Source organism: Canis lupus, chromosome 5 (genome assembly GCF_011100685.1).
Source record: "Canis lupus familiaris isolate Mischka breed German Shepherd chromosome 5, alternate assembly UU_Cfam_GSD_1.0, whole genome shotgun sequence".
NCBI classification, from domain to species: Eukaryota; Metazoa; Chordata; class Mammalia; order Carnivora; family Canidae; genus Canis; species Canis lupus.
The window spans coordinates 55,337,820-55,360,244 of record NC_049226.1 but is presented as its reverse complement, the minus strand read 5'-3'; the positions used below and the strand labels follow the sequence as shown (position 1 = coordinate 55,360,244).

The 22,425-nt window shown below is 54.0% G+C and overlaps 1 protein-coding gene across 1 annotated transcript; it reads right to left on the bottom strand.

Annotated features, from left to right (window-relative positions):
* Window positions 1-7,117: 7,117 nt before the first annotated feature.
* On the bottom strand, window positions 7,118-21,457 carry CDCP2 (CUB domain containing protein 2). The gene is made up of 6 exons (XM_038535543.1): window positions 21,379-21,457; window positions 17,791-18,138; window positions 14,852-15,187; window positions 13,582-13,935; window positions 10,517-10,695; window positions 7,118-7,444 (listed from the first exon to the last, which is right to left on the bottom strand). Exons 1-6 carry the CDS (start codon window positions 21,455-21,457, stop codon window positions 7,118-7,120), a joined length of 1,623 nt encoding a protein of 540 aa, XP_038391471.1.
* Between the last annotated feature and the right edge of the window lie 968 nt (window positions 21,458-22,425).

Genomic DNA, 22,425 nt, shown 5'->3' with positions numbered 1-22,425 from the left:
TCTTCACCTCTCAGGCCTCAGTGTCCGCCTCTGTAAAATGGGAAGCACCTTTTTCTCAGGACAGGTGTGAGGATCAAAAGACAGAATGTTTGGGGAAAGCACTTTGCAAACTGTAAATTGCTGGGCACCTGTCCAGGAGAGTTTTTTATTCAAATAACTTCCTTTCCTCTCCTGGGTGTGAGCCAAAAGGTGTGTACACCCCATAGGTTCAGGCCATACTTCCCTGGAGCTCAGGTGTGGGGCAGCTTCTGTTTGGGGTTTGTGTTTGATTCAAAGACAGGGACACTCCCTCTCCCAGGTGATGTGGGTGGCGCCTGGCCAACAGAAGCTGCCAGGGGAATCCCGAGGCTGACGGGCCCTGATTGCACCCCACAGTGATCAGACGGGAACGCGACCCCCAAGAAGGAGGAAGGACGTCCAGATGGTGCTGCAGGGACAGAGTGTCCCCTGGCATCAGGTGATCTGGGTGTGATTCTGGCTCCTCTGGGTGACCTTAGGCTAATTGCCTTCAGCCATAAAGCCAGTGCACAGGATTTATGATTCGGGAGCCCCTTATACTTCAGGGGGTCCTGAGGGTACCAAATGGGGACCAAGAGCTGACAGGGCCACTGTGTGGGAAGTCTCTTGAAGTCAGGCTCTGTACCCCCCCATCCCCCCCACCCCGCCTTCCCAGGCTTGTCACCTCCACCCTCCTATCCACTCTATGCTGTAGCCACCTGGCGAACCTGGGGTTCCCTCAAGTCTGCTGAATCTCTAATCTCCAGCCCTTCCTCCCTGCCTCTCTCCCCAATCTCCTGTTTAACATCTTTTCATCCCCCAGGACCCTGTGCAGACATCACCAACTCCAGGGACCCTGGCAGCTTCCAGGCACTGAGGGGCTCCTCTTCTACTCACGTGCTCTGTGGTTTATGGGCAGATATACCCACACCACTCACATTACCACTGTTCCCCCAACACCTACCAGTTCAGGGCCAGACACAGTCATGAGTAAATACTCCTGAAGGTCCTCGGCACACAGAGTAGGGGGACCATCTGGAAGAGTCCATGTGGTTTTGATTTTGCAGAAAGAGCCCCCAGAAGGGGCTGGGCTAAAGTCCCTGCCCCACCAGTTACCAGTTGGGTGGTCGCTGGCCAGCCCGTTGGCTTCACTGAGCCCTGGCTTTCTCATTTGTTAAGTGGGGTGGTCTGAGCGTGAGAGCGGATAAATGCCCGTGTGCCCAGAGGGCTCAGTGACTGGGAGCCGTGGCTGCTCTATCTCCACTTCCACCAGGACTTCCAAGGGAAGCGGCATCAGGGCTCTGAGTGACACAGCCTCCACAGCGACAGCCGGGGGATGCTGCAGGCATGCGTTGGGCCAAGGTGCACAGATAGCTAGAGCAGCCTCCCCAAGGTGCCCGTCGCTCCTGGAGCCTGGGTGGGCTTGGAGGAAGCCAGCAGAGGGCAGTGAGCCCCACTGATTTTCTAGGAGGGAAGCCAGCCAGGACCTGGTTGACTTTGGAGGAGAACATGGACCGGCCCCGGGAGGCCCCAAGGGGCAGTGTGCAAAGCAGCCAGGCCTGGCTTGGGCACTGTGTGTTCTGGCGACTGCATGAGGGCCAGGCAGGCTGGGGGCGCCGTAGGTCCCAGGAGGTGCCCCTGGGAGCAGCTTTGAGCTCTGTCCACACCGGTGATGGACAGCTGTCCACTGGGGGGCCTCTCTGGGACCTCAGGAGCCCAGAACCCATTTTGCAACTTCACACTGAGACTGGCCAACACCTATCATGTTCCTGCACTGCAGGAGGCCTTGTGCCAAGAAGTATTGAGGCCGCTGGTTAGGAGCAGGGACTGAAGTCAGACCACCTGTTTTGAGGCCTGATGGTACCACTAAGCAGCCATATGACCCTGGGTGAGATACACAGCCTCTGTGCCTCCGCTGTGAGGCTTAAACAAGCTAACACATGTGAAGTGTCTAGAAGTCATTCCTGACTCTGAGCATTAGCCTTCACCTAATGGGAGCTATTAGCGGTGACCTCAAGAAAACCATTTAATTGGGCAACCTCGGTGGCGCAGTGATTTAGCACTGCCTGCAGCCTGGGGTGTGATCTTGGAGACCCGGGATCGAGTCCCACGTCGGGCTCCCTGCATGGAGCCTGCTTCTCCCTCTGCCTGTGTCTCTGCCTCTCTCTCTCTCTCTCTCTCTCTGAATAAATAAACAAATCTTAAAAAAAAAAAAAAAGAAAACCATTTAATTTCTCAGTGTCCTCATCTGTGAAACAGGACTCATAACAGTACTCCCCTCACAGCATTGTCACAAGGATCGGATGAACTAACTTATGGAAAGTGCTTCGATTCTGAGCATAACACCAGGTGCAAAGCGCTCCGTATTATTGGTCTAACACGTATCTTGTTACAGCTACAATCGTGAGTGAAGGCTATGACCTGTTTCTAGGGACTCCCCTCACCTGCTGTCTTCTAAGGTCTGGACTCTGCAGCCAGATCAGCTGCCTGGGTTTGAATCCCACCTCGGCTGTTTCTTAGAGGGAATGCTAATAGTTACTGTTTAGAGAACTAAATGAGAACAGAAATACAAAACGCTGTATTTTGATAAATGATGCCTAGCAGAGAGTACATCTCAACAAATGTTTCAGCTGTTGTTATCCCAGTTGACAGATGAGAAAACTGAGCCTTGGTGCAGTGAGGGAAAGCTAGTGGCAGGGCCGGTGCCGGGTCTTGGATCCTGGTGGGGGCCGGGGAAGTACCTCGTGAAGGAGGCCCAAGGAATGGGGGGATTCACAGACCAACATCACCAGGCCAGGAGGTGACAGAGACAGACATGAACCCAGGGCTTGGCTCACCGCCAACGTGGTTTACTCTCAGGTGGGACATGTGATGCCAATGGACCAAGGGCCTTCCTGCATGGGAGCTGTGTCCCGGGAGAAGGCATCAATGACAGAAAAAAGCATTGACTTGACCTTGTTGTTTCAGTGGGTGTCTTCATTCTGAGGCCAAGGACACAGAGGGCTTCTTCCTCTGCGGTTCTGAGAAACTGCCAGTGCCATCCAGATGTCCTGAATAGTAACTTCCCATCCTGCCTTCCCGGCTCCACCCCAACATACCTCCCAGCCCCCCTCCCGTCCTTATCATGAGGTAGTCTTCATGCCTCTTTGCATTAGCACATGCTGTTCCCCCGCTTCTGGAATGCCATTGCCTCTCCTCTGCCTGAGGTGTCCCTCTGGGCTCATCTCGCACTTACCCAAGTTGAGTCAGGCAATGTAAACGGTCTTGTTCCCAAAAGTCTTTAAGAGGAAGACACTTTGTTTCTGTGCTGGTCTCCCTTTGCTCGTCAAGGTCCACCCTGCTCCATGCCCTGGGGAGGCTGAGCACTCGGACTGTGTTCTTCTGTGCTCAGCCTGAAGAGCCCCGGGGAGGCTGGGGGCCCGGGAGAGAGTGGGGGGTGTTCCCCTGGCTGGCTGTGTCCCTCTACCTCTCCTTGCCCTGAGATGCCTAGTTCATCCCCCTCACCTCCCTGCGATGTGAGCTCCTGATGGGGGCAGGGTGGTGTCACGTCTGAGCCAGTCTGCGGGTCTACGCACATGACAGCGCAGAGAAGACCCTTGGGAAACGTCCTTGACCCAGACCGCACCAAAGGACTCGGACTGCCACACACGTGGGATTCAGTGAACAGAGTCATGTCGAGCTCAGCGTCCACCCGCCAGCTCCCCATCCAGTACCAGGTGCTTACGGAGGTGTGCAGGCGCCAGGCCAGGCGGGGTGGCAGGATGAACACTGCCTTGGGTGGGGCGGCGCTGGCAGCGCAGGCCGGGCATAGCCCAGCAAAGCACATGCACACACCTCACACTGTTTCAGAAGGCGATGCCTCCTAGGAAGGACGGAGAAGGGGTACAAAGTGATGGGGGGGTGCAGATGTGTGCTCAGGGGGCCACTGAGAGACGGGGTGTGAAGGAGCCAGGCCAGCGATGTTCTGGTGCAAGGACATTCCACACAGAGGGACCGGGGTACAGGAAGGCTGGGGGGTGGGAAGACTTGGTCTCTTGAAGAACAGCAGGGAAGCTGGGAGTCGGGGAGAGCCAAGGACTCCTCGGGGCAGGGCCCTCGCCTGGCCCTGGGCCTGCCAGCTTCCTGAATGGTGCGGGCGGGGGCCCCATGCAGGCGCTCTCTCCCTGTGCTCTCCAGTCTTCATGATGACCTCATGGGGAGGGTCTTGGTATCTCTACTCCGTACATGAGGAAACCGAGTCTGAGGGAGGTGAAGCAACTTGCTGAGTTCACAGCATCAGAGGAAGGACAGAAACGGACCCAGGCCTGCCTGCCCCGTAGGCCAGAAGGCATTTTTCCAGAACCAGCACATCCCTCTGCCAAGGATCTCTTCTTCCCTAACACTGGCCCTACAAGGGCAGGCTGCTGAGAGGACCCAAAGCTCCCAGCCAGAGGATAGGCATTCCGAAGGCCATAGAGCCAGTGGGGAGGGTACTGGGATTCAGGCCCCCCGCTCCTTGCAAAGGAGAAACTGGTTGGTGAACAGCAAAGCTGTGCTATGCCCAGACCTTCCTCCGGGGCCAGGGCGTATTGGCTAATGGGTATCATTTCAGTCCTTTCATTTCTAATAGACACTGTAGTGTCATAAAGACTGTCATTTCCCATGGCTCAGGCAGGATAATCAACATGCTGGCTGCCCACAGGGCTGGGAGTGGCAGGATCTGGACAGAGCTGTAAAGATGACTATCCTCTCCCTGTTGGCCATTCCAGTCCTTTTCCAACCAGATATAGCTGGGCTTGGGGTCCCTAGAGGCCCCACTGGCTACACAGGTACAGGTGCCAGAGGTGATGACGCTTGTCACATTTTAAAAACAGAAACTGAGGGGCAACCCGGGTGGCCCAGCGGTTTGGCGCCTCCTTCAGCCCAGGGTGTAATCCAGGAGACCTCGGATCGAGTCCCACGTCGGGCTTCCTGCAGGGAGCCTGCTTCTTTCTCCCTCTGCCTGTGTCTCTGCCTTTCTCTCTCTCTCTCTCTCTCTCATGAATAAGTAAATAAAATATTTAAAAAAATAAAAACAGAAACTGAGGCCAGAGAAGGAAGTGGTCTCCCTAAGATCACGCAGCAAGTCAGCGACAAAGCTGGGCTGAGAACTTGGGTTTCCAGGCCAGAACTTTTGCATGAACTCAGTGGTAAATAGTAGTCACCGAGGTGTGTTAAATCTTTCTCAGGAGCCAGGCACAGTCATGCATGACCTCATTCAGTTCCCACACAGAACCGACGAAGCAGGTGTTATTACCATCACCCTCAATTAGCAGGCTGTAAGGTGGACCCCGTGGGATGCCCTCGAAGAAGATCTGGTGTGTGACGAGTCTTGTCCAGAGAAACAGACCCAGGTGGTTTGTAGGCTGGCCAAGATAGCTCAGCTTCTGGAGGAGTCTGAGAGGTAGATGGTGGGTGGGAGGAAAAGAGGAAGAAGCCTCTGCTCCAGACACACCGCGGTGTCAGTCAAGCCTCTCCTGCTGGCCCCTTACCCTGCTAGACTTCCCTAGTTCATCATCTTGCTACATTCACACAGCAAGCTACGAACAGTGGTCCCATTTTGCAGATAGAGATAGCGAGGCTCACACAATCAAAGTGATTTGCCCAAATTCACAAAATTAATAAGAACTTGGACTTGAACCTGGTTCTCCTAATGTCCAGGCAACTCTTTTTCCCTTCCTTAATTCATTTTTTACTTTGGTGGCTCCTTTCTCTTTTGTTTTCTCTACAAGTTACCAACTGTCTGCCTCCCTCTCCTTGATGCCGCTACATCTGGATGTAAGCCTCCTGAAGGTAGGAATCTCATCTGACTTCTTCACTGCTGTGTATTTGGAGCCTGTCACAAAGCTGGAATCAAGGGCTTGGGTGAGTTGAAGGAATCATGATCCGGCTATAATTTGTTTAACTGAAACCCATGGTCAGCATGGTCAACGTGGAGATTTCTATTGATGGTGAGTGATTCATTGTGCAGCTATGCGGGGGGGGGGGGGCAGGGGAAAGTGGTGTATTATAACTGCATTTTTTGTTTATTTTTCGTTAACAAGATTGCTCCACTTCTTGATACGTAGAGCTCTGGGGAGGCCTGGACCAATGTTCAGGAGGATGCCGGAGCCGTCCTCATAGGAAAGCCCTGGGAACCCAACTCCTGCTTCCCCATTGTGTAAGCTTAGAGAAACATGGGTGCTGGACTCGCTCTGAGTGAAGTCCAGTGGTAGGAGAGGGCCCACAGATGAACAGTCTCCAAAGAGAACTCAGCTGACGGGAAATAAGGGACTGATGACCTATGCTCAATATCAGGGGGAGGACAGCTCAGGACTTTAATCAGCTTCTCAGTCAAGGATCACCATCTACATGAGGAAAAATGCCACCGTGAAGGAGACACCTGTCCTCAGCTTGCAGCCTCACTGCTGAGCTCAGGGTGGGCCTGCCTGCATTTTATGGGGGGCACTGGACCCAGAAGCATTGCCAGCTCCATACACAGGGTCCGCGGGGATGTGCACAAGCAGCCGTCCACAGCGATGCCCAGGTGGGACGTCCTGCTCCCTTTCTCTGTATTCCTGGACTATGGAGGCCGGGCTGGCCTGCTGTAGACAAAGTCCTCAGGGTTCCTGAGTCAGCCCAGGAGAGTGGAGGCCCCTGGATGGTGACTGAACATCCTGCCCATGAAGGCTTGTGATAAGCGATGAGCTGGAAACGTAAGAGATGCCCTTGTTTTTACCACCCTGGGTTGGTGAAGCACGTGTGCACGCTACAGAACACATCTGTTTTACCCTCTGTCACCAGTGACCACAACTGTCCACATTAACAAGTAACACACACGAGACTTCTTTTCTATTGCAGTCTTTGAAATTAGTAATGATTGCACACCCACACAGGACATGCCATAGATGACAAAGCTCTTACCCATTCGTGCTGGTCTCTGAGCCTCACACCAACCCTGTGAGGGAGGGAGGGCACATGGATCCTTCCTAGGAAAGTGAGACTCAGAGAGCGACAGTGGCTTGCCCATGGTCATCAACGAGTCAACAAGTCCAGGCCCTGCCCCAGTTGTGGGGACCCCACACTGCCTGCCAGGGAAGCCCGAACCCAGGTCCCCGCCTGCTCACAACAGCATCAGGACCACGATGGCAATGACCATGAGGACTCCAGCCAGGATGCAGAGCCCCAGGAAGACAATGTCACTGGTGTCCTGGGCCACCATAGCCACGGGGCCCTCTAGTGCATCCACCTCATCTCTGGGAGGCGCTTCCTGAAGATGCTCTGCTGTGGCAGCATAGGGCCCAAGCCAGTCGGAGCCGGACAGCAGGTGGACAGAAGCCTCCTTGCGCCGTGGCTCACAGCGGACCTCGTACTCATGGATGTCCTCCTGCCCACCGGCCGAGAAGTCGATGTACAGCACACTGACGATCACGGAGGTGTTGTTCCTCCTCTGTGGGGGTCACAGGGCGCTCACTTACACCTGAAGGGGCCAGGGCTGAGCCTGTTCCCCTAGATTTGTGGGGACTCTGTGCCAAAAGGGCAGAACCACAGGAGCCTGGGTTCTAGTCTCTGCTTGGCCACTGACTCCCTTCCTGCTCGGAACCTCAGTGTCCCCACCTGTAAAAGAGACACTATGGGGATGTCTAGAAGTACAAAATCAGATTTAATGGGTCAGTGCTTGATCTGGCTTCAAAGAGGAGGCATCTCTGAAAGATAGTAACCGACCCATTTGCCACATTCCAGGCTCTGTTTCAAGTGCATTATCTCATTTAATTCTCACTATGACCCTCTTCTTATTGTTACCATTAATATCCCCATTTCACAGATGAGGAAACTGAGGCCCGGAAGTTAAATTCTTTGTCTGAGGTCACACGACACACAAGTGACAGGTAACATGCACTCACCCAGATCTGCCCAGTTCTTGACTGTGCTCTTAGCCACCAAGCCTCTCTCAAACCAGAGTAGACGTTAAGTAGACGTAAGTAGAACCAAAGCAGACTCTAAAGCATCTAATTCAGTCTCCCTTGGCAATTTACAGATGTGACTACTAAAGCCCGGCAAAGGCAGTAACTTTCCCAGAGCTAGGTCCAGAAGCCAAAAGTTGCCTGCCTCCCAGTTAGAAGCTCATATCCCTGCCTATGTGACCTTCTTTCTGGAATCTTTTCTCCCAATTATGCCTGCGGTCATTATGTGTCCCTGTTGTTGAGTCCCTGGCCGTGCTAGTGGCACCACCCAGGGTTAGGAAGAGCCACTGAGGAATGAAATGTGGAGGGCCTGGCTACTGCTGCCCTCCCTACCCCTATAGACAAGGGAGGCAGGAGTCAAGCTGCCCTGAAGATGGTGGGGGTGTTTGGGCCAGGACCTGAGGGGCAGCATTTTGATGGGCAGTCTGGTGTGGCCTGGGACAGGGGACTGCAGTGGGGCAGGGCAGTGGGGCAGGGCTATTCCCCTCACCTGCCCTAAGTCTGCAGCGGCTGTTAAACCCCTTGGGCTGCCCAACTGCCCATGTCCAGTGGTGGCACCTCTGAGATGAAGCTTCTGGATGTGGAAGCTGTCTAATACAGAGCAAGCAGGCAGGAGCAGTAGAAAGCTGCCATCACTGGACACGGGGTGACCCCTCTGGGGAAAGGGAGTTACAAAGGGGCCTCCTTCCAAAAGGCTCTGATTCCATATCCTCAGAGGAGGTTTTTGCATTTGTGCCCTCAACCTATCTGCCACCACACCCTGGTGTCCTGGGTTTTCATGGTACAGAATTGGAATGCCAGGCAAAGAAACACAAGATCTGTGAGTGGAAGGGGACGCAGTAAAGTGAATCCACGTGATAAAGAAGGGAGAAAAAAAATTACATAAGATGGGGGTGTAGGGAAGGTTTAGGGGTTTTCGATGAATGAGAAACTTGAAGGGAAAAAACCAGCCACACGAGATGTGGTTGTTGGCGGTTATGAAATCAAGTCTCCAGTGTTTTTTAAGAGATGTGAGCTGCACATCTTTGAGAGCAACTCAGGACAGACCCTGGTCTTCGTAGGTCTAGGACTTATAAGGGTGACACTGGGAATCCAGGAGTCCATGGTTCTCAGCTTTTTGTTTCCATGATATTGGCCCCCAGATTCTATGATTCTGTGGCTCCAAGTTATGGTAGTGGTTCCATGGCTCAGCCTCTGAGTTATTATGATATCTTGTTCTCCATTTCATGGTTCCCTGCCTCTGGGATTCTCTGTCACCATGTTTTCATGACTCTGTGGAATGTCCAAAGAAAATCCCTGGGGGATTTAGGGCATGGAATCGGGGTGAGGGCAGATCATCTTGGCAGTTGAGACTGCCCCCACTTCTCTCCTCAGGTCAAAAGGACAGAGGCTGCCAGAAGCTGGGCAAGTGGAGGCATAGGCCAGTGGGCCCTAGGGGGACATTTGGCTAATGTGGGGGGGCAGGTTGGTACAGTTTGCTGGAAAGTATGTGATTTCTGCCAAGCCAGTCTGGCACATCGCCAAATACCACGGCTGGGGTAGAGGGTCTCCCTGGAGGTTGAGAGGGGTCCTCTTCTTTCCCCTTTAACCTGTCTCTAAGAATGCAACATCTGAGGTGCTTGGGCCACTCTGAGGGCCCCAAACCTGGAGTCAAGGCCTCAAAAATATACAGATAGTGGAAAAAATTCATTTGTAAGCCTCGCTGCCTTTGGAGGGAAGTGGATCCTGTCACTTGAAAGGCCCTTTTGTTCTGTGGAGCCCAGGGACCATTTGGATCACAGGTTGGGGAGGGGGCAGCAGGAGGCAGCAGGGCTCCAACAGCTCTGCATGTTAAAGGGGTGAGGCCCGGGTAGTGGGGAGTTCCCAGGAGAAGGGAAGGCCTCCAAGGATGGTCAGGGTCAGGGCTTTGCAGGAGGAGTCTTCAATAGAGGCTTTTGGGGTGGGTGCCTGGGGGGCTCAGGTGGCTAAACGTCTGACTCTTGATTTAAGCTCAGGTCATGATTTCAGGGCTGTGGGATCGAGCCCTGTGTCGGGCCCTGCACTTATCGTAGGGTCTGCTTGTGATTCTCTCTCCCTGTCCCTCTGCCCCTCCTGCTCGTGTTCTCTCTCTCTCATAAGTAAATCAATATTTTTTAAAAGATTTATTTATTGATTAATGAGACACACACACACAGAGGCAGAGACACAGGCAGAGGGAGAAGCAGGCTCCATGCAGGGAGCCCGACGTGGGACTCGATCCCGGGTCTCCAGGATCACACCCTGAGCCAAAGGCAGACACTCAACCACTGAGCCACCCAGGCAGCCCTCATAACTAAGTTAATCTTTAAAAACATAGGGGCTTTTTAGTTGTCACTGGGTTATACAGCAGGGCCCCCTTCTCTGTCTCCCATTTGAGCTCTTCCTCACGTTCACTCTGCTCAAGTTTGTTGCGTTCTGTGTCCAGGCTTGTGGGGTCACTGAGTCAGGAAGAGAAGCTAAATTTTCAGGAATGGCAGGTGCCTCTCAGCAGGAGTCAGACCCCCTACCCTGGGCCTGCCCTCCCCCAGCCCAGCCCCTACCTGAGACTCGGTGCCGCAGGTGTCAAAGCGGGCCTGGATCCTGAAGGAACTGCCCGCTTCCTGGGCGGCACAGCTGCGGCTGCCCAGGTAGACCTTGGTCCGCTCCAGCGGCGCCAGCGCCTGTGCGGAGATCAGGATCTGGAAGTCCGTGCGGGAGCAGCTCACGTTCACGGGTACGACTAGGAATGGAGGGAAGGAGGGAGGGGCTGGAGGCCTTAGGGGCAGGAGGTCTGTCCTCACCATCCCGAGACCCCACTCAAAGGGAGGCCTAGAGTGGCGAGATGCCTATGCAGCCCGATGGGGGTGTTTGCGTGTGTTGTCGCATTTAACTGCATCAGACATGAGCTCCCCGGGGCAGGCACCAGGCCTTCTCATGTCCTCGAAGCCCAGCTCTCATAGCAGGTGCTGTGAATGTTGAATGAATGAATAAATATTCTTAATCACAAGAAGAGCTACTATTTGCTGATCTCTTTGCCGTGTGCCTGGCAATTCATTCAACCATTTAACAAATATTTCTTGATGGCTTACTATGTGCAGGCACTATTTCAAGCACTGCAGAAATAGAAATGGAAAAAAAAAAAAAAAAGAAAAGAAAATCCAACAGCCCAAACTTTCTGCCTCCTTGGAGCTTACATTCTAATTGGGTAGGGGGGCAATCAGTATGTAAAATGAAAGACCGGTCACAGTGGGCTGCAGGAAAATCAAGCAAAGAAGACAAGGAAAGCAGAGCTCGTGTGTGGGGCTGGAGGCAGAAATGCAGTGTTCCGGAGGGCGGAGAAGGAAGCCTCACTCTCTCCCCATGATGACACTGTGAGGTGGACACAACTAAAACCCATTTTAGTTTTGGAAACTGAAGCTCTGACAGGTGAAGTTGTTGGCAGTAGTTGAGTTGGGATTTTAACCATCGTTGAGTCTATAGGATGGAGTCTACGGGTGATCCCTCCACCCCATATGGTGGGCCCTGCTGCCCTCCAGTCCAAGACGCGTGACTTTCTGTGCCTGGGTGTATCCCAGCATGCATGTGCGTGTGTGCATGTGCGTGCGTGTGTGTGTTTGTGTGCATATGGGGGCAGTGCCTGCCGGGGTGGGGGCCGTGGAGGGGAGAAGGGGTGGCTGGTGGCAGGAAAGGGAAGAGCTGGCAGGAGGAGGCCTGAACTCTCAGCGCGTCTCCGGGAAATGCCTCAGACATGTTTCAGCCTCTGGTGTCTGGGCAGCCGGGGATTTACGGGCCTGCCATCTCCCACGATGATCTTCGGTGGCGCTGAACTGTGTGTCACCCCTGATGGATGCTGAGGTTGTCCTCCGGCCAGGAGGCCGCGTGCCGCCTGTGCCACAGCTGGAGCCTCGCCCACCACGAGTGCCCCTGTCTGACCCTGGGCTCCCACGGGGATCTGGGGAGGGGGGAAGGTGGGGGCTCCTGCCCAGGAACACAGTCGGGTTTAGAGCTGCCCACCTTCAGTCTCTGTAGGCACCAGAAGGAGAAGGGGCTTGTCCAAGATCCCACAGGCCTGGGAGAGGACCCAGGCCCAGAAACAAGATTATCAGAACCAAAGGGGACCTCAAAGATGCCTCAGCCAGTGTCCTCATTTTACTGAGACCCTCAGAGAAGAAACAACCTGCCAGCTAACTGAGGCAGAGCCTGTGGCACCCGAGTCCCTGGAGTGAAGCCCTAGTGAGGTTGCTCTAACAAGGGACAGCTCCCCTTAGCCCCAGGTTACGGATGGAGCCAACTGAGGCCCTGGAGGGTGGGTCTGCCCAGGTGGCCTCATTGCCACTAGCTTGTGGTGGCTCTGCTGTGTCCTGCCCCTTCACCACTTGCATATAGAGTAGAGACAGAGGGAAGATGTTTTGAATGCAGACCAGGCCTGAGACACGTGAGGGAGAGAAATCCACCTGCAGCCGAGGCAAGGATGTCCCCGGAGTCGGGCACTGGGACCCGTGCCCTCATTCCATCTGCATGACTGCCTACAAGGGCATTCATCATCCCCTTGTACAGATGAGGCCACTGGGTGACCAGTAAATGGCAGCATTTGGATGTGGCCCTGGTCTGTCTGTGCTCAGCCCTGGTTTCCTCCCCACTGGGCTCTGTTGGGCCACCAAGATGGTAGACACGGGTTCTCATCTTGGCCGGGCCCCTGCTGCCCACATGACCTTGGTGAGGTGTTTCCTCTCTCTACCTCCCTTTCCACACCTGCACAGCAAGAAGCTTTCACCTGCTCAGGCAGAGGGCAAAATGGGTCCAGAGCATAGGCTTTCCTGGGCCTGTGGGTGAGGGAAGGGTAACGAACAGAGGGGAGAGAAGGTGGTGGCTGCTGGCCGGCCAACCTAACAGGTACTATGGAACCTGGGAAAGCTTCTTCACCTGTCGCTGTAGCTAGGCGTGGCCACCTGACCAAGTTCAAACTCATGAGACCAAGAAGTCTTTTTCTGAAAATGCTTTTGCTTTCCTCATAATAGGACATTTGTAGCTGGCATCTCCCCTACCCTCTCCCAGCCTTGAACATGGACGTGATGATGTCTGGAGTTGTAGCAGCCGTGTTGCAATCAAGAGGCCATCAGAATCCCAGAGTTACCAGCTGAGACAGTGTTAAGTCTCTGAACCAACAAAGCAGCTCCTTAGCTCTAGATCTCTCGTGATGTGAGGAAAACAAAAGCCATTTGTTCAAGCCACTGTCGGTCAGGATTTATGACCGATACAAGCAAAGCCGGTCAGCGTCTCCATGGTTATACCGATTGTTTATCATAAGTGATATGGACATATTGTGTGTACTGGCCCTGGAAACATGGGATGAACCACAGCATGAGAGAGGCCAGGGTCTCAAGGGGGAAGGAGACAGATGAGGGGGAATTAGGGAATGTGGAGCTGGAGGCTAGAAAGGCAGGGCTCTGCAGTCATGGAAATAAGCATGGTCCACATTGGCAGGGTCCCCAAGGTCCCAGAGCAGCAGCCACCCCAGAAGAGATTGGAGGAGCCAAGTGGTGGGATAGAGGGAGGAAGGTGCAGAGGAACCCAGCCTTGTCCCTCCATCCTATCAGCACCACCCACACCCTCACCCCCAGCTGACCTCCAATGTAGGCCACAGAGAAGCCCCTTCGGGCAGTGCTGCGGTCCGTGTGCAGCAGAAGCAGAAGCTGGTTTTGGTTCGAGGTGACCGGCGCTGGCAGGTGGTGTCCACACCAACTGCCCAGTAGGGGTGCCTCCTCGCTGGCCCCATCATAAGCTGACAGATGGTCGAAGTCACAGGTCCTGGTCAGGCTATTGGGACCCTCCAGATCCAGGTCCAGGAAGAACACCTTGACCCGATAGCCAGGAGGCAGGCGGATGGTCCAGTGGCAGTGGATGTTGTTAGGGTAGGAGTCGGGGTACTGTGGGCTGGAGAAGTTACCCCGCACAGCCGTGTACACCTCCTGGCATTCTCCTGGATTGGGGAGGGGGAAGGGGTCGAAGAACAATGATGACGAGTGTAGAGACTGTGACCCTCTGCTTCACGGCTTGGGCAGTGGGCACCGTAAAGGTCCTGAAACCACCCTGGCAGGTGGTGGGCACCATGGTCGGCAAATCAGACAACTGATGCCAAAGCCTGCTTTAAATCAAAACTAACTGAAGACTAGGACTCTCATTCCCATCGGCAGTCCACTTCACGAGTGCTAGTCCTGTTAGGAATTCAACAACAAGACCTAATACTTGTCCCCAGAGTTGAGTTGAACATTAGACTTGATGGACAATGTGGCTCATGACATGACCTTGCTCATTTTCTCACTGCCCCTCATCCAGCTCTATCTTTCAGTCTCACCAAATACCTAGCCTTGGAGCACTGAACCCTCTCTGCCTGCCTCCCCGCCTTCATGCCTACTGAGCTCTCGGTCTCGAATACCCTTCCCTCCCTCTGCCTCTGGCTAACTCTTCCAAAGCACTACTCAATTCTCTCCTCCTCCAGGAAGTCCTCCATGATCCTTACTGTTAACGCCGATCACAGTGGCTTGTCCTTGTCTATTTCCTCCTCTATCTCCTCCACCGTCTAGTTCATTTCACTGTCAAGGGTTCATTCATTTGGGCAAACATCAATCGAATCTCTTCTATGTGACAGATACAGAGACAAATCCACAGGAAGTCACAGTTGGGGGGAGGGGGATCAACGTGTGAATCACAAACATAAAGGATAAATGTTAGATCATTGCTGCAGAAAAACCTCCAGAAGGAATCGAAAGGACTAATTCTGAGTAAATCAGGAAGACTTCCCAGAGGAGGTGACATGCTTCTGCCTTGGCACTGGCCAGGCAGGGCCATGCACAGCATGCACAGGGGACTCCAGGGATGTCCCCAGCCCCTTCTACCTGAGAAGTAGTAGGCCTTGAAGCCCCGGCCTCCGATGTTAAAGTCGGACTTGAAGATCACCTGCAGCTCGTGGCCCAGTGACACAAGAGTGGGGGGCCTGGTGCTGCCACAGTAGTGGTGCCCGTGGGCAGGGACTGACCCCTCAAGGACGGCCACGTAGTCATAGGTGCACTCCTCATTGCCCTCCAGCTGGAAGTCCACGAACACCAGCTTGACGGTGGCAGCGCCAGAGGCCCGGATCACCCAGTGGCACTCCACGTTGTTAGGGTAGTTGTCAGGGTACTCAGGGCTGGTGAGGACCCCCGAGAGGCCCGTCAGGACGCCACCACACACATCTGCAAAGAAGCCCTCCTGAACTGACCTTTCTCCCTACCCATGGCCCCTCAAGCCTCCTCCCTTGGGAACCGGATGCCCCCCAACATGCCACTTGGATGGGTATCTCATCACCATCCACTGAGTGCTTGCTAGGTGGCAGGCACAGGCCTGGCACTTGGCATCGAGGCCGTCTTTTGACACCATTACCGTCGCCCTAGGGGAACGCATAGTGGTTCTCCCCCATTTTATGGTTGTGAAAATGGAGGCACAGGGAAGGTGAGTAACTTACCTGGGCGGGGGGGCTGGGGGGTGTGTCACCCAGACAGATCCTGAGACAGGGTGTGAGCACAAGGAGTTCATTTGAGAGATATAAGGGCCAGCAAAGGGCACTGTCAGGCCTGCTGCCGAGCCCTGCTGGGGAACCCTGGGGAATGGCATCAGGCACACACTTCAGAGTTATGTCCCCCAAGACAAAGGGAGCTGAGGCATTTGTACAACAACTCCAGCAAGTCCAGGCCAAGGGCTGCTGGGGATAGAGGGGACCCACTGAGACTTTAGAAGAGGGCTTCCACTAGGGATGTAGAGGCTGGCAGGAGCCGCTGAAGGGATGAGGCCCCGGGAACACGGGCAGGGCCCTGACAGCATGCCACCCAGATGATAACGGATGCAGGGCCTGGGCACTCAACCGTGGGGTTCTCACTGTCCCCTCCTACCAGGCCCGTGGGGCACAGAGGCTGGGGTGCCGAGTTTGGGAATGTTCTCAAACTTTCCTAACAGAAGAAACTGAGGCTTGGAGAGAGGATCTGGTGAAGTGGAGATGGGTGTGAAGTCTGAAGACAGGTGTCCTCTCAGCTTGTCTCCTATTAGGGGTGTGACCCTGGGCAAGTGATCCAGGCTCCCTGAGCCTCGAGAGAATATTAGAGGTCAGAACCTGCCCAGCCAGATCTACCAGGGGCAGTCTCACGCGGAGTCTCAGAGGCTGGCGAGAAGAGGTGGGTGATGATGAACGCCCTGACCAGCTGGAGGCCCCAGCAGGGAGGGGCACACTGCTATTCCCCAAAACTCCAGAATCTCGCCCCAGGGATTGGCCTTTGTGAGCAGAGTGCTGCTCTGGCCGTGTTTTTCACGCTCGGCCGTGTCATTTTGAGAAGGCACACTCCTTCTCTACTCGCAACTTTCTTGTTTGTGAAATAAGAGGGCAGGTTTTGACAGCCTGTGAGATCCTTTTCCATGTGAACACCCTTAGCAGAGGCTTTCAGACTGTGCTCCGGAGCTTCGCAGCAGGCCCCGGGGCATCTATCTGCCCGCATGTGGGGCAACTTTCATTCCTGTGCTGTATCCAAGCTCTCTACGGTGCCCTGAAAGACAGCGTCCACAGTCACAGGTCATATGTATAAATGTCACTCATTGGAGGCCATCCGTATTGACTTCTGTTTTCCGTGATTGGCTTATAATAAGTAAACGCTAAAAATACGAACTTAGAAAATACAGTAAATGCCTACCAATAAAAATACTGTCTTTATCTCTTTTAGATAGAAGGGATTATCGTGAAGTTCCATGTGTTTTAATGGTACTCCTGTTTTTAAAAATGTTGGAAAAGATTGCTTATGGTATTATGACTTGGATTTGCTAACATTTTAAAAAACTAAGTCTAAAATTCCAAAACTACAATGCAATTAGTCTGTGATTCTTGTGCTTCAGCATGCTACAGTTCTGTGCCTCCCAGGCCAGCTCGGGGAGTGGTGTCCTACCTGAGGCACCACCCCCCCATTGTTGTCTGGGGACCCTGGGTGCCAGGAGCCTCTGTGGCTGTCTGTCGCTGGAGCTGACGTGAGTATGGCCTTGGGCTTAGGTCTGGGGAGAAGGGAGGAGGTCTGAGTATATGAGAGGCCTGGAAGCAGAAGGAATGAGTCAAGAAGAAAGGCAAGCCTAGAAAGGGCTCTGCTCCTCTCGGTAGACTAAGGGGCCTGCTTCCAGGCTGAGAGAGAGAGGGTTAGGTTATATCACATCAAGTGTAAGAGGGGTTAGGAAAGGCTTGAGGAGGGAGGACGTCACCGGCTCCACACAGATGGCCCTCGTGCATCTCTTACTCCAGAGGACTTGGGGTCCCTGAACCTGCGAAGTGATGGGGTGCTGCAGAGGGGCAGGCAGCAGTGGCAGCATGATGTCCTCTCCTTTGTCCTGGTGCCATGACATGGGATAAGGACAATAGAGGGGTGCCTGGGTGGCTCAGGTGGTTAATCACCTGCCTCGGCTCAGGGTTCATGATCCTGAAGTCCTGGGATCAAGCTCAGGGAGGAGTCTGCTTCTCCCTATGCCCCTTCCCCCACTTGTGCTCTCTCTCTTCTCTCTCTCAAATAAATAAATAAAATCTTTTTTTAAAAAAGAGGAAGGATGATAGCGAGCACAAGAGGCCTTGCTCCTGCATACAGTGAGACCCTCCCAGGGCTCCCAGGACCACTGCCGTGAAGGTGGGGACCCACAGCCACCATGACCACAGCTGGAAGCTGCCTTTGCCCCTGAGCTGCGACAGCAGGGTCACCCCGTCTCACCCCACCCACTGCTCTCCTCCCCACCCCCGACCTCCACAGGGCCCCCCTCTTCCTTGCTCAGGCCTCCTTGCCTTTCTGGTAGCCGGCAGAAAAGCCACGGCTGGCCACGTGCTTGTCTGAGTGGAAGACGACAGACATGACGTGCCAGGAGGAGGTGAAGGGCGGCGGGGGCACCTGGCCACAGAACCTCCCCAGCAGGCTGCCCTTGTCCCCGGACGCCCCGTTGTAGACCTCCAGGTAGTCGAAGCCACAGGAGTCGTGGTACTCCAGGTCAAAGGCGTGGAAGGTGAGCAGCACCGAGGAGCCCTCGGCCACCACGATGAGCCAGCTGCACTCCGTGTTGTAGGGGTAGAGCCTGGGGAAGTTGGGGCTGGAGAAGTTTCCGGAAGGTGCCGAGAGCACGCCCCCACATTTGACACCTGGGGCAAGAGGGAAGAATGGCTCAGTCCGTGCTGGGGTCCTGGGCGGTGGGCCCAGCCACGAGGCTGGGTCTTCGGAATGGGTGGGGGAACATGAGGCCATGACCCTATACTCAAATTCCTTTACGCATGTTTGCTCCTTCATCTGCTTAATCCTCAAATACTTTTACCAAGCACTCTTTTACTCACTCAACAAATATTGTCTGAGTGCTAGGTAATGTTCTAGGTGCTGGGGTTTCAGCTGGAGCAGAACAGACAACAATTCTTGCCTTCGTGGAATTTCCTGTGTGGTTCTGACGGGGAAAACATGATAAACACAAGAAGTAAAATACAGAGCATACTGAATAGTGATTAGTGCTACGGAGAAAAGTAAAGCAGGGAAAGGAGACAGAAACGTTGGGGCGAACCTATAATTTTAGATAAAACGGTACTATATGCCAGCCCCTGGGCATGTGCGGTAGGGAATTTAAAAATAACAAATGAGCCACCTGGGTGGCTCAGCGGCTGAGTGTGCCTTTGGCTCATGTGGTGAGCCCAGGGTCCTGGGATCAAGTCCTGTATTGGGCTCCCCGCAGGGAGCCTGCTTCTCCCTCTGCCTGTGTCTCTGCCTCTCTCTCTCTGTGTCTCTCATGAATAAATAAAAATTTAAAAATACTTTTTAAAAATTACAAATGAAAATAAAATTACAAATGATAATACCTCCACCCTCAGTGAAAATGTACACAGCCTACTGCAATGGTACAAGGACATTCTTATGTGCACATACTTGCTTATATTTTAATTTTTTTTTTATTTATTTATGATAGTCACAGAGAGAGAGAGAGAGAGGCAGAGACACAGGCAGAGGGAGAAGCAGGCTCCATGCACCGGGAGCCCGACGTGGGATTCGATCCCGGGTCTCCAGGATCGCGCCCTGGGCCAAAGGCAGGCGCTAAACCGCTGCGCCACCCAGGGATCCCCTGCTTATATTTTAAAAAAGAAAACAATGTGAAGGAAACTAATAAAAATGATTGTCAGGGAAAGGAGTAAACAGAGGGAGGAAAACAGGCATGAAGCTAGACCTCTTTCAACGTTACCTGTTTTATAATTTTGACTTTATAATCATCCCTTTTAATATAATTTTTAAATTAGCAAAAAAATTTTAAGGAACCCTTAAATATCCCAAACTGAAACAAATAAACGTAACTATGTATTGAGTTGGAGGCATATTCACATGGTGAAAAATGATTTCAAATGACTTGGAAATACACTTTTTTGACCGTACCTTCCCAGTGGGATATATGCCCAGGACAAAATGAAGCACAAAGAAATCTGAAACTTGACTCAGGAGGCTTAGTGTTTGTAATCACAGTCAACAGCGCTATTTTACAGTATTTTATGAACCGGAATAAAGCACGTATGTTCATGTCCACAGAAGCTAAGATGTTCCGTGTAAGAGGAGAACGATACAACCGTAAAATTAAAAAATTAAAGAGAACACTTGTGATCCTTGATTTGAATTGAAAACAGTATGAATTTAAGGTTTATTCTTATCTCTAAAAAAGAATGAATTTCCGCGCTCTCTTCACTGAAAAGGCCAAAAAGCATGTACCAGGCCCGTGCTGACTCAGCAGGGCCCTCCGTGGGGAGCGCGCTGTGGAACGGGGGTGGCGGTCCGCTGTGCCATAGCGCTGCAGCCACACGCGGCCCTGGGGGCCCAAAGGACGGAGGCCTAATCTTGCTGAGCCACACTGCTAGGGGAGGGACAAAATCCACAGGGAAGGTGATGTTCGGGTATGACCAGGAGGGATGAAGATTGTTAGTTGGCGACAATTTGGAGGGAGCAAATGGCCCAAACTCACAGGCACTTTGCCTCCCCGAGCCTCGGTCACGCATCCGTGAAATGGGGTGGCTGTGAGCGCCGAGGAGACAAAGCTTCTCCGAGGGCAGCGGATACACACCCGGTTCAGGTGTGCCAGGGCGGGAATCCCCTCTGACTTATGCCTTGATGGCAAGGGGCCGTTCCGTCCCCTGCCTGTCCTTGTCTTTCCCCAGCCCTGCCCACAGGACAGGAAAAGCCCTGGAGTGTTGGAGCAGGACTCCTGTGGCCAAGGAGGCCCTGGGTGCTGGCACAGGCAGAGGCCTTGTCCTCCGGGACTCAGCCCGACGACTTGAAGCCTAGGGTCACCCTGGGGCCTCTAAAACCTGGGAGGCTGGAAAATGAGAGCAGCTAGCCTCTGTTCTCTAGGGGGACTAGAGGAAGGAGCAAGACACCTGGGTACCCAGCCCCCCTCTGCCACCGACCAGGTGACTGGCACGTCACCTCTCCTTCTTCGAGCCCCACTTGAGCCTGTAGGAAACCCAGGCACTGAGGGCTGTTTGTGGAGCCCCACGACGTGCTCGCCCCTTGGCAACCAGTGAAGTGATACTGCTTTAGAGACAGGCCCATGACACAACAGTGCTGGGGCAGCGCAAAGCGACCTGGGACCAGGATGCTGGCTCAGGGTTCTGGGAGCTCCAAGGAGGGAGCTCTGAGGCTGATGAAAGGATGTGGAAGGCTTCCTGGAGGAGGTGGTGTTTGACTGGGGTTTGATAGATGGGCCAGATGTTCTCAGAAAGCAAAAGAAGGAAAGGGACCTTTCAGAGAGAGGGTACCCTGGGGCAAGAGCTCTGAGGCCGAGGCATCTCCAGGAGGGGGTATGAGGCTCTGCTAGAGCACTGGATGCCCAAGGGACACAGGGAACCGAGGCTGGATATTATTCAGAGATTGGGGCCAACCCTGGGAGACACCGAAGGCCATTTTAAGGAACTTGGGATTTTACCTGGCTGGCAGTGGGGATGTACAGCAGGTTTTTGGGAAGGGGAAAAAATCCTCCCTCCAGCAATAAACCTTGCGTTGTTTTTTGAGCCAGTCCTTTAGCCCTTGGTAACTATGCCTTCTTGCACAGGTTACTTAACCTCCTTCTGCCTCAGTTTCTTCATCTGTAAAATGGAGGACTCATCCCCACCTTGGAGTTTGTCATGAAGATTAAATGCAGTCCTATTTGTAAAGCATCCAGCACAGAGCAGGGGTGCTGCAAACACTGTCTTCCACCATCTCAGAAACAAATGCACCCTCGACTCAGCCGCCTCCCACCTCAAAGGCCTCCTGCTTTCTGGCCTCCCGTACGGAACCCTCCTGAGACCCTGGCAGCCCCCCGTGCCCCTGGCCTGGCCACCCTCCACCCCTCCCAGACCCTGCCTGTCCTCGGCAGCGCCTACCTTTCATGGCTTGGGCCCTGGGGCCTGGGGCCAGCAGCACCCCTGCCAGCAGCAGACAGGACGCCAGGTCTGCCAGCATCGCCTCACCGGGGCCCCCACGGGTCTGCAGAAACTGGGCAGGTTGGGATCTGAGGGTCTGGAGCCAGGGAAAGAGAGGGGAGTCTGAGAGGACCTCCAAGTTAATGATGGCCTGAATAATTCATCGGGCCCTCGAATTAGTAAGCTGATCCCCGGGTGCTTACTCCGTCCCGCCCGAAGGTGACGGATCTGGTGTCAGCGGGTTTACACATTCTGAGATCTGCACTGGCCGCACTGTAGCAGGAAGGGAAGTAACTTAGGGTGGGAAAGGAACCCGGTGGTGGAGAAAGGGCATGGGTTTGGGGGTCAGGCAGGTCTCACAGCCACCCTAGGTCAGCTCGAGCTGGCCAGGTGGCCTTGAACAGGTCCCCTGGACTGTGGGTCTCAGTCTTCCTCATCTGTCTAGTGGGGCCATTCAACCCTGCTTGTAGGAAATGGCATACGGCGACATGTGCTGCAGCCTGATGGGAGGCCCAACCCCCCACCCACCCACCGGGGTGCAGAAGGGACCCTCTAACTAGGGGGACAGGCACATCCTTCAGACATGCCTAGATTAGCTCAGACGGGGAGCGAAGGACACTGTTGGAAGATGATGGAAGAAGGCAGCCGAGACAACAGAACGGGAGAATTGTCTTGTACTGCTCCTAATGCGACCACGGATCTGGGCCACAGTGTCAATTCTGGCCAAAAATATTAGATATTCCCTCTTCAATGGGTCCACAAACCATACCTGAGCATCGGTCTGTGCCAGGCTGTGTGCTAGGTGAGAGGTGGCAAAAAGGCCCTCAAGGGCTCTGTGTCCAACAGGAAACAGGACCCATTTCCTCTGGGAGCCCTACTGGGCTCCGCTCAGCCCAGCTCTCGTGCCTCAGCTCCTTCCCTGGGCAGAGCCCCCTCCAGGACAGGGTGTCTGAGGGACACGTGGCACATTCCTGCCTCCCAGTGAGGAGCCTGGGCTGTGGTTTGGCC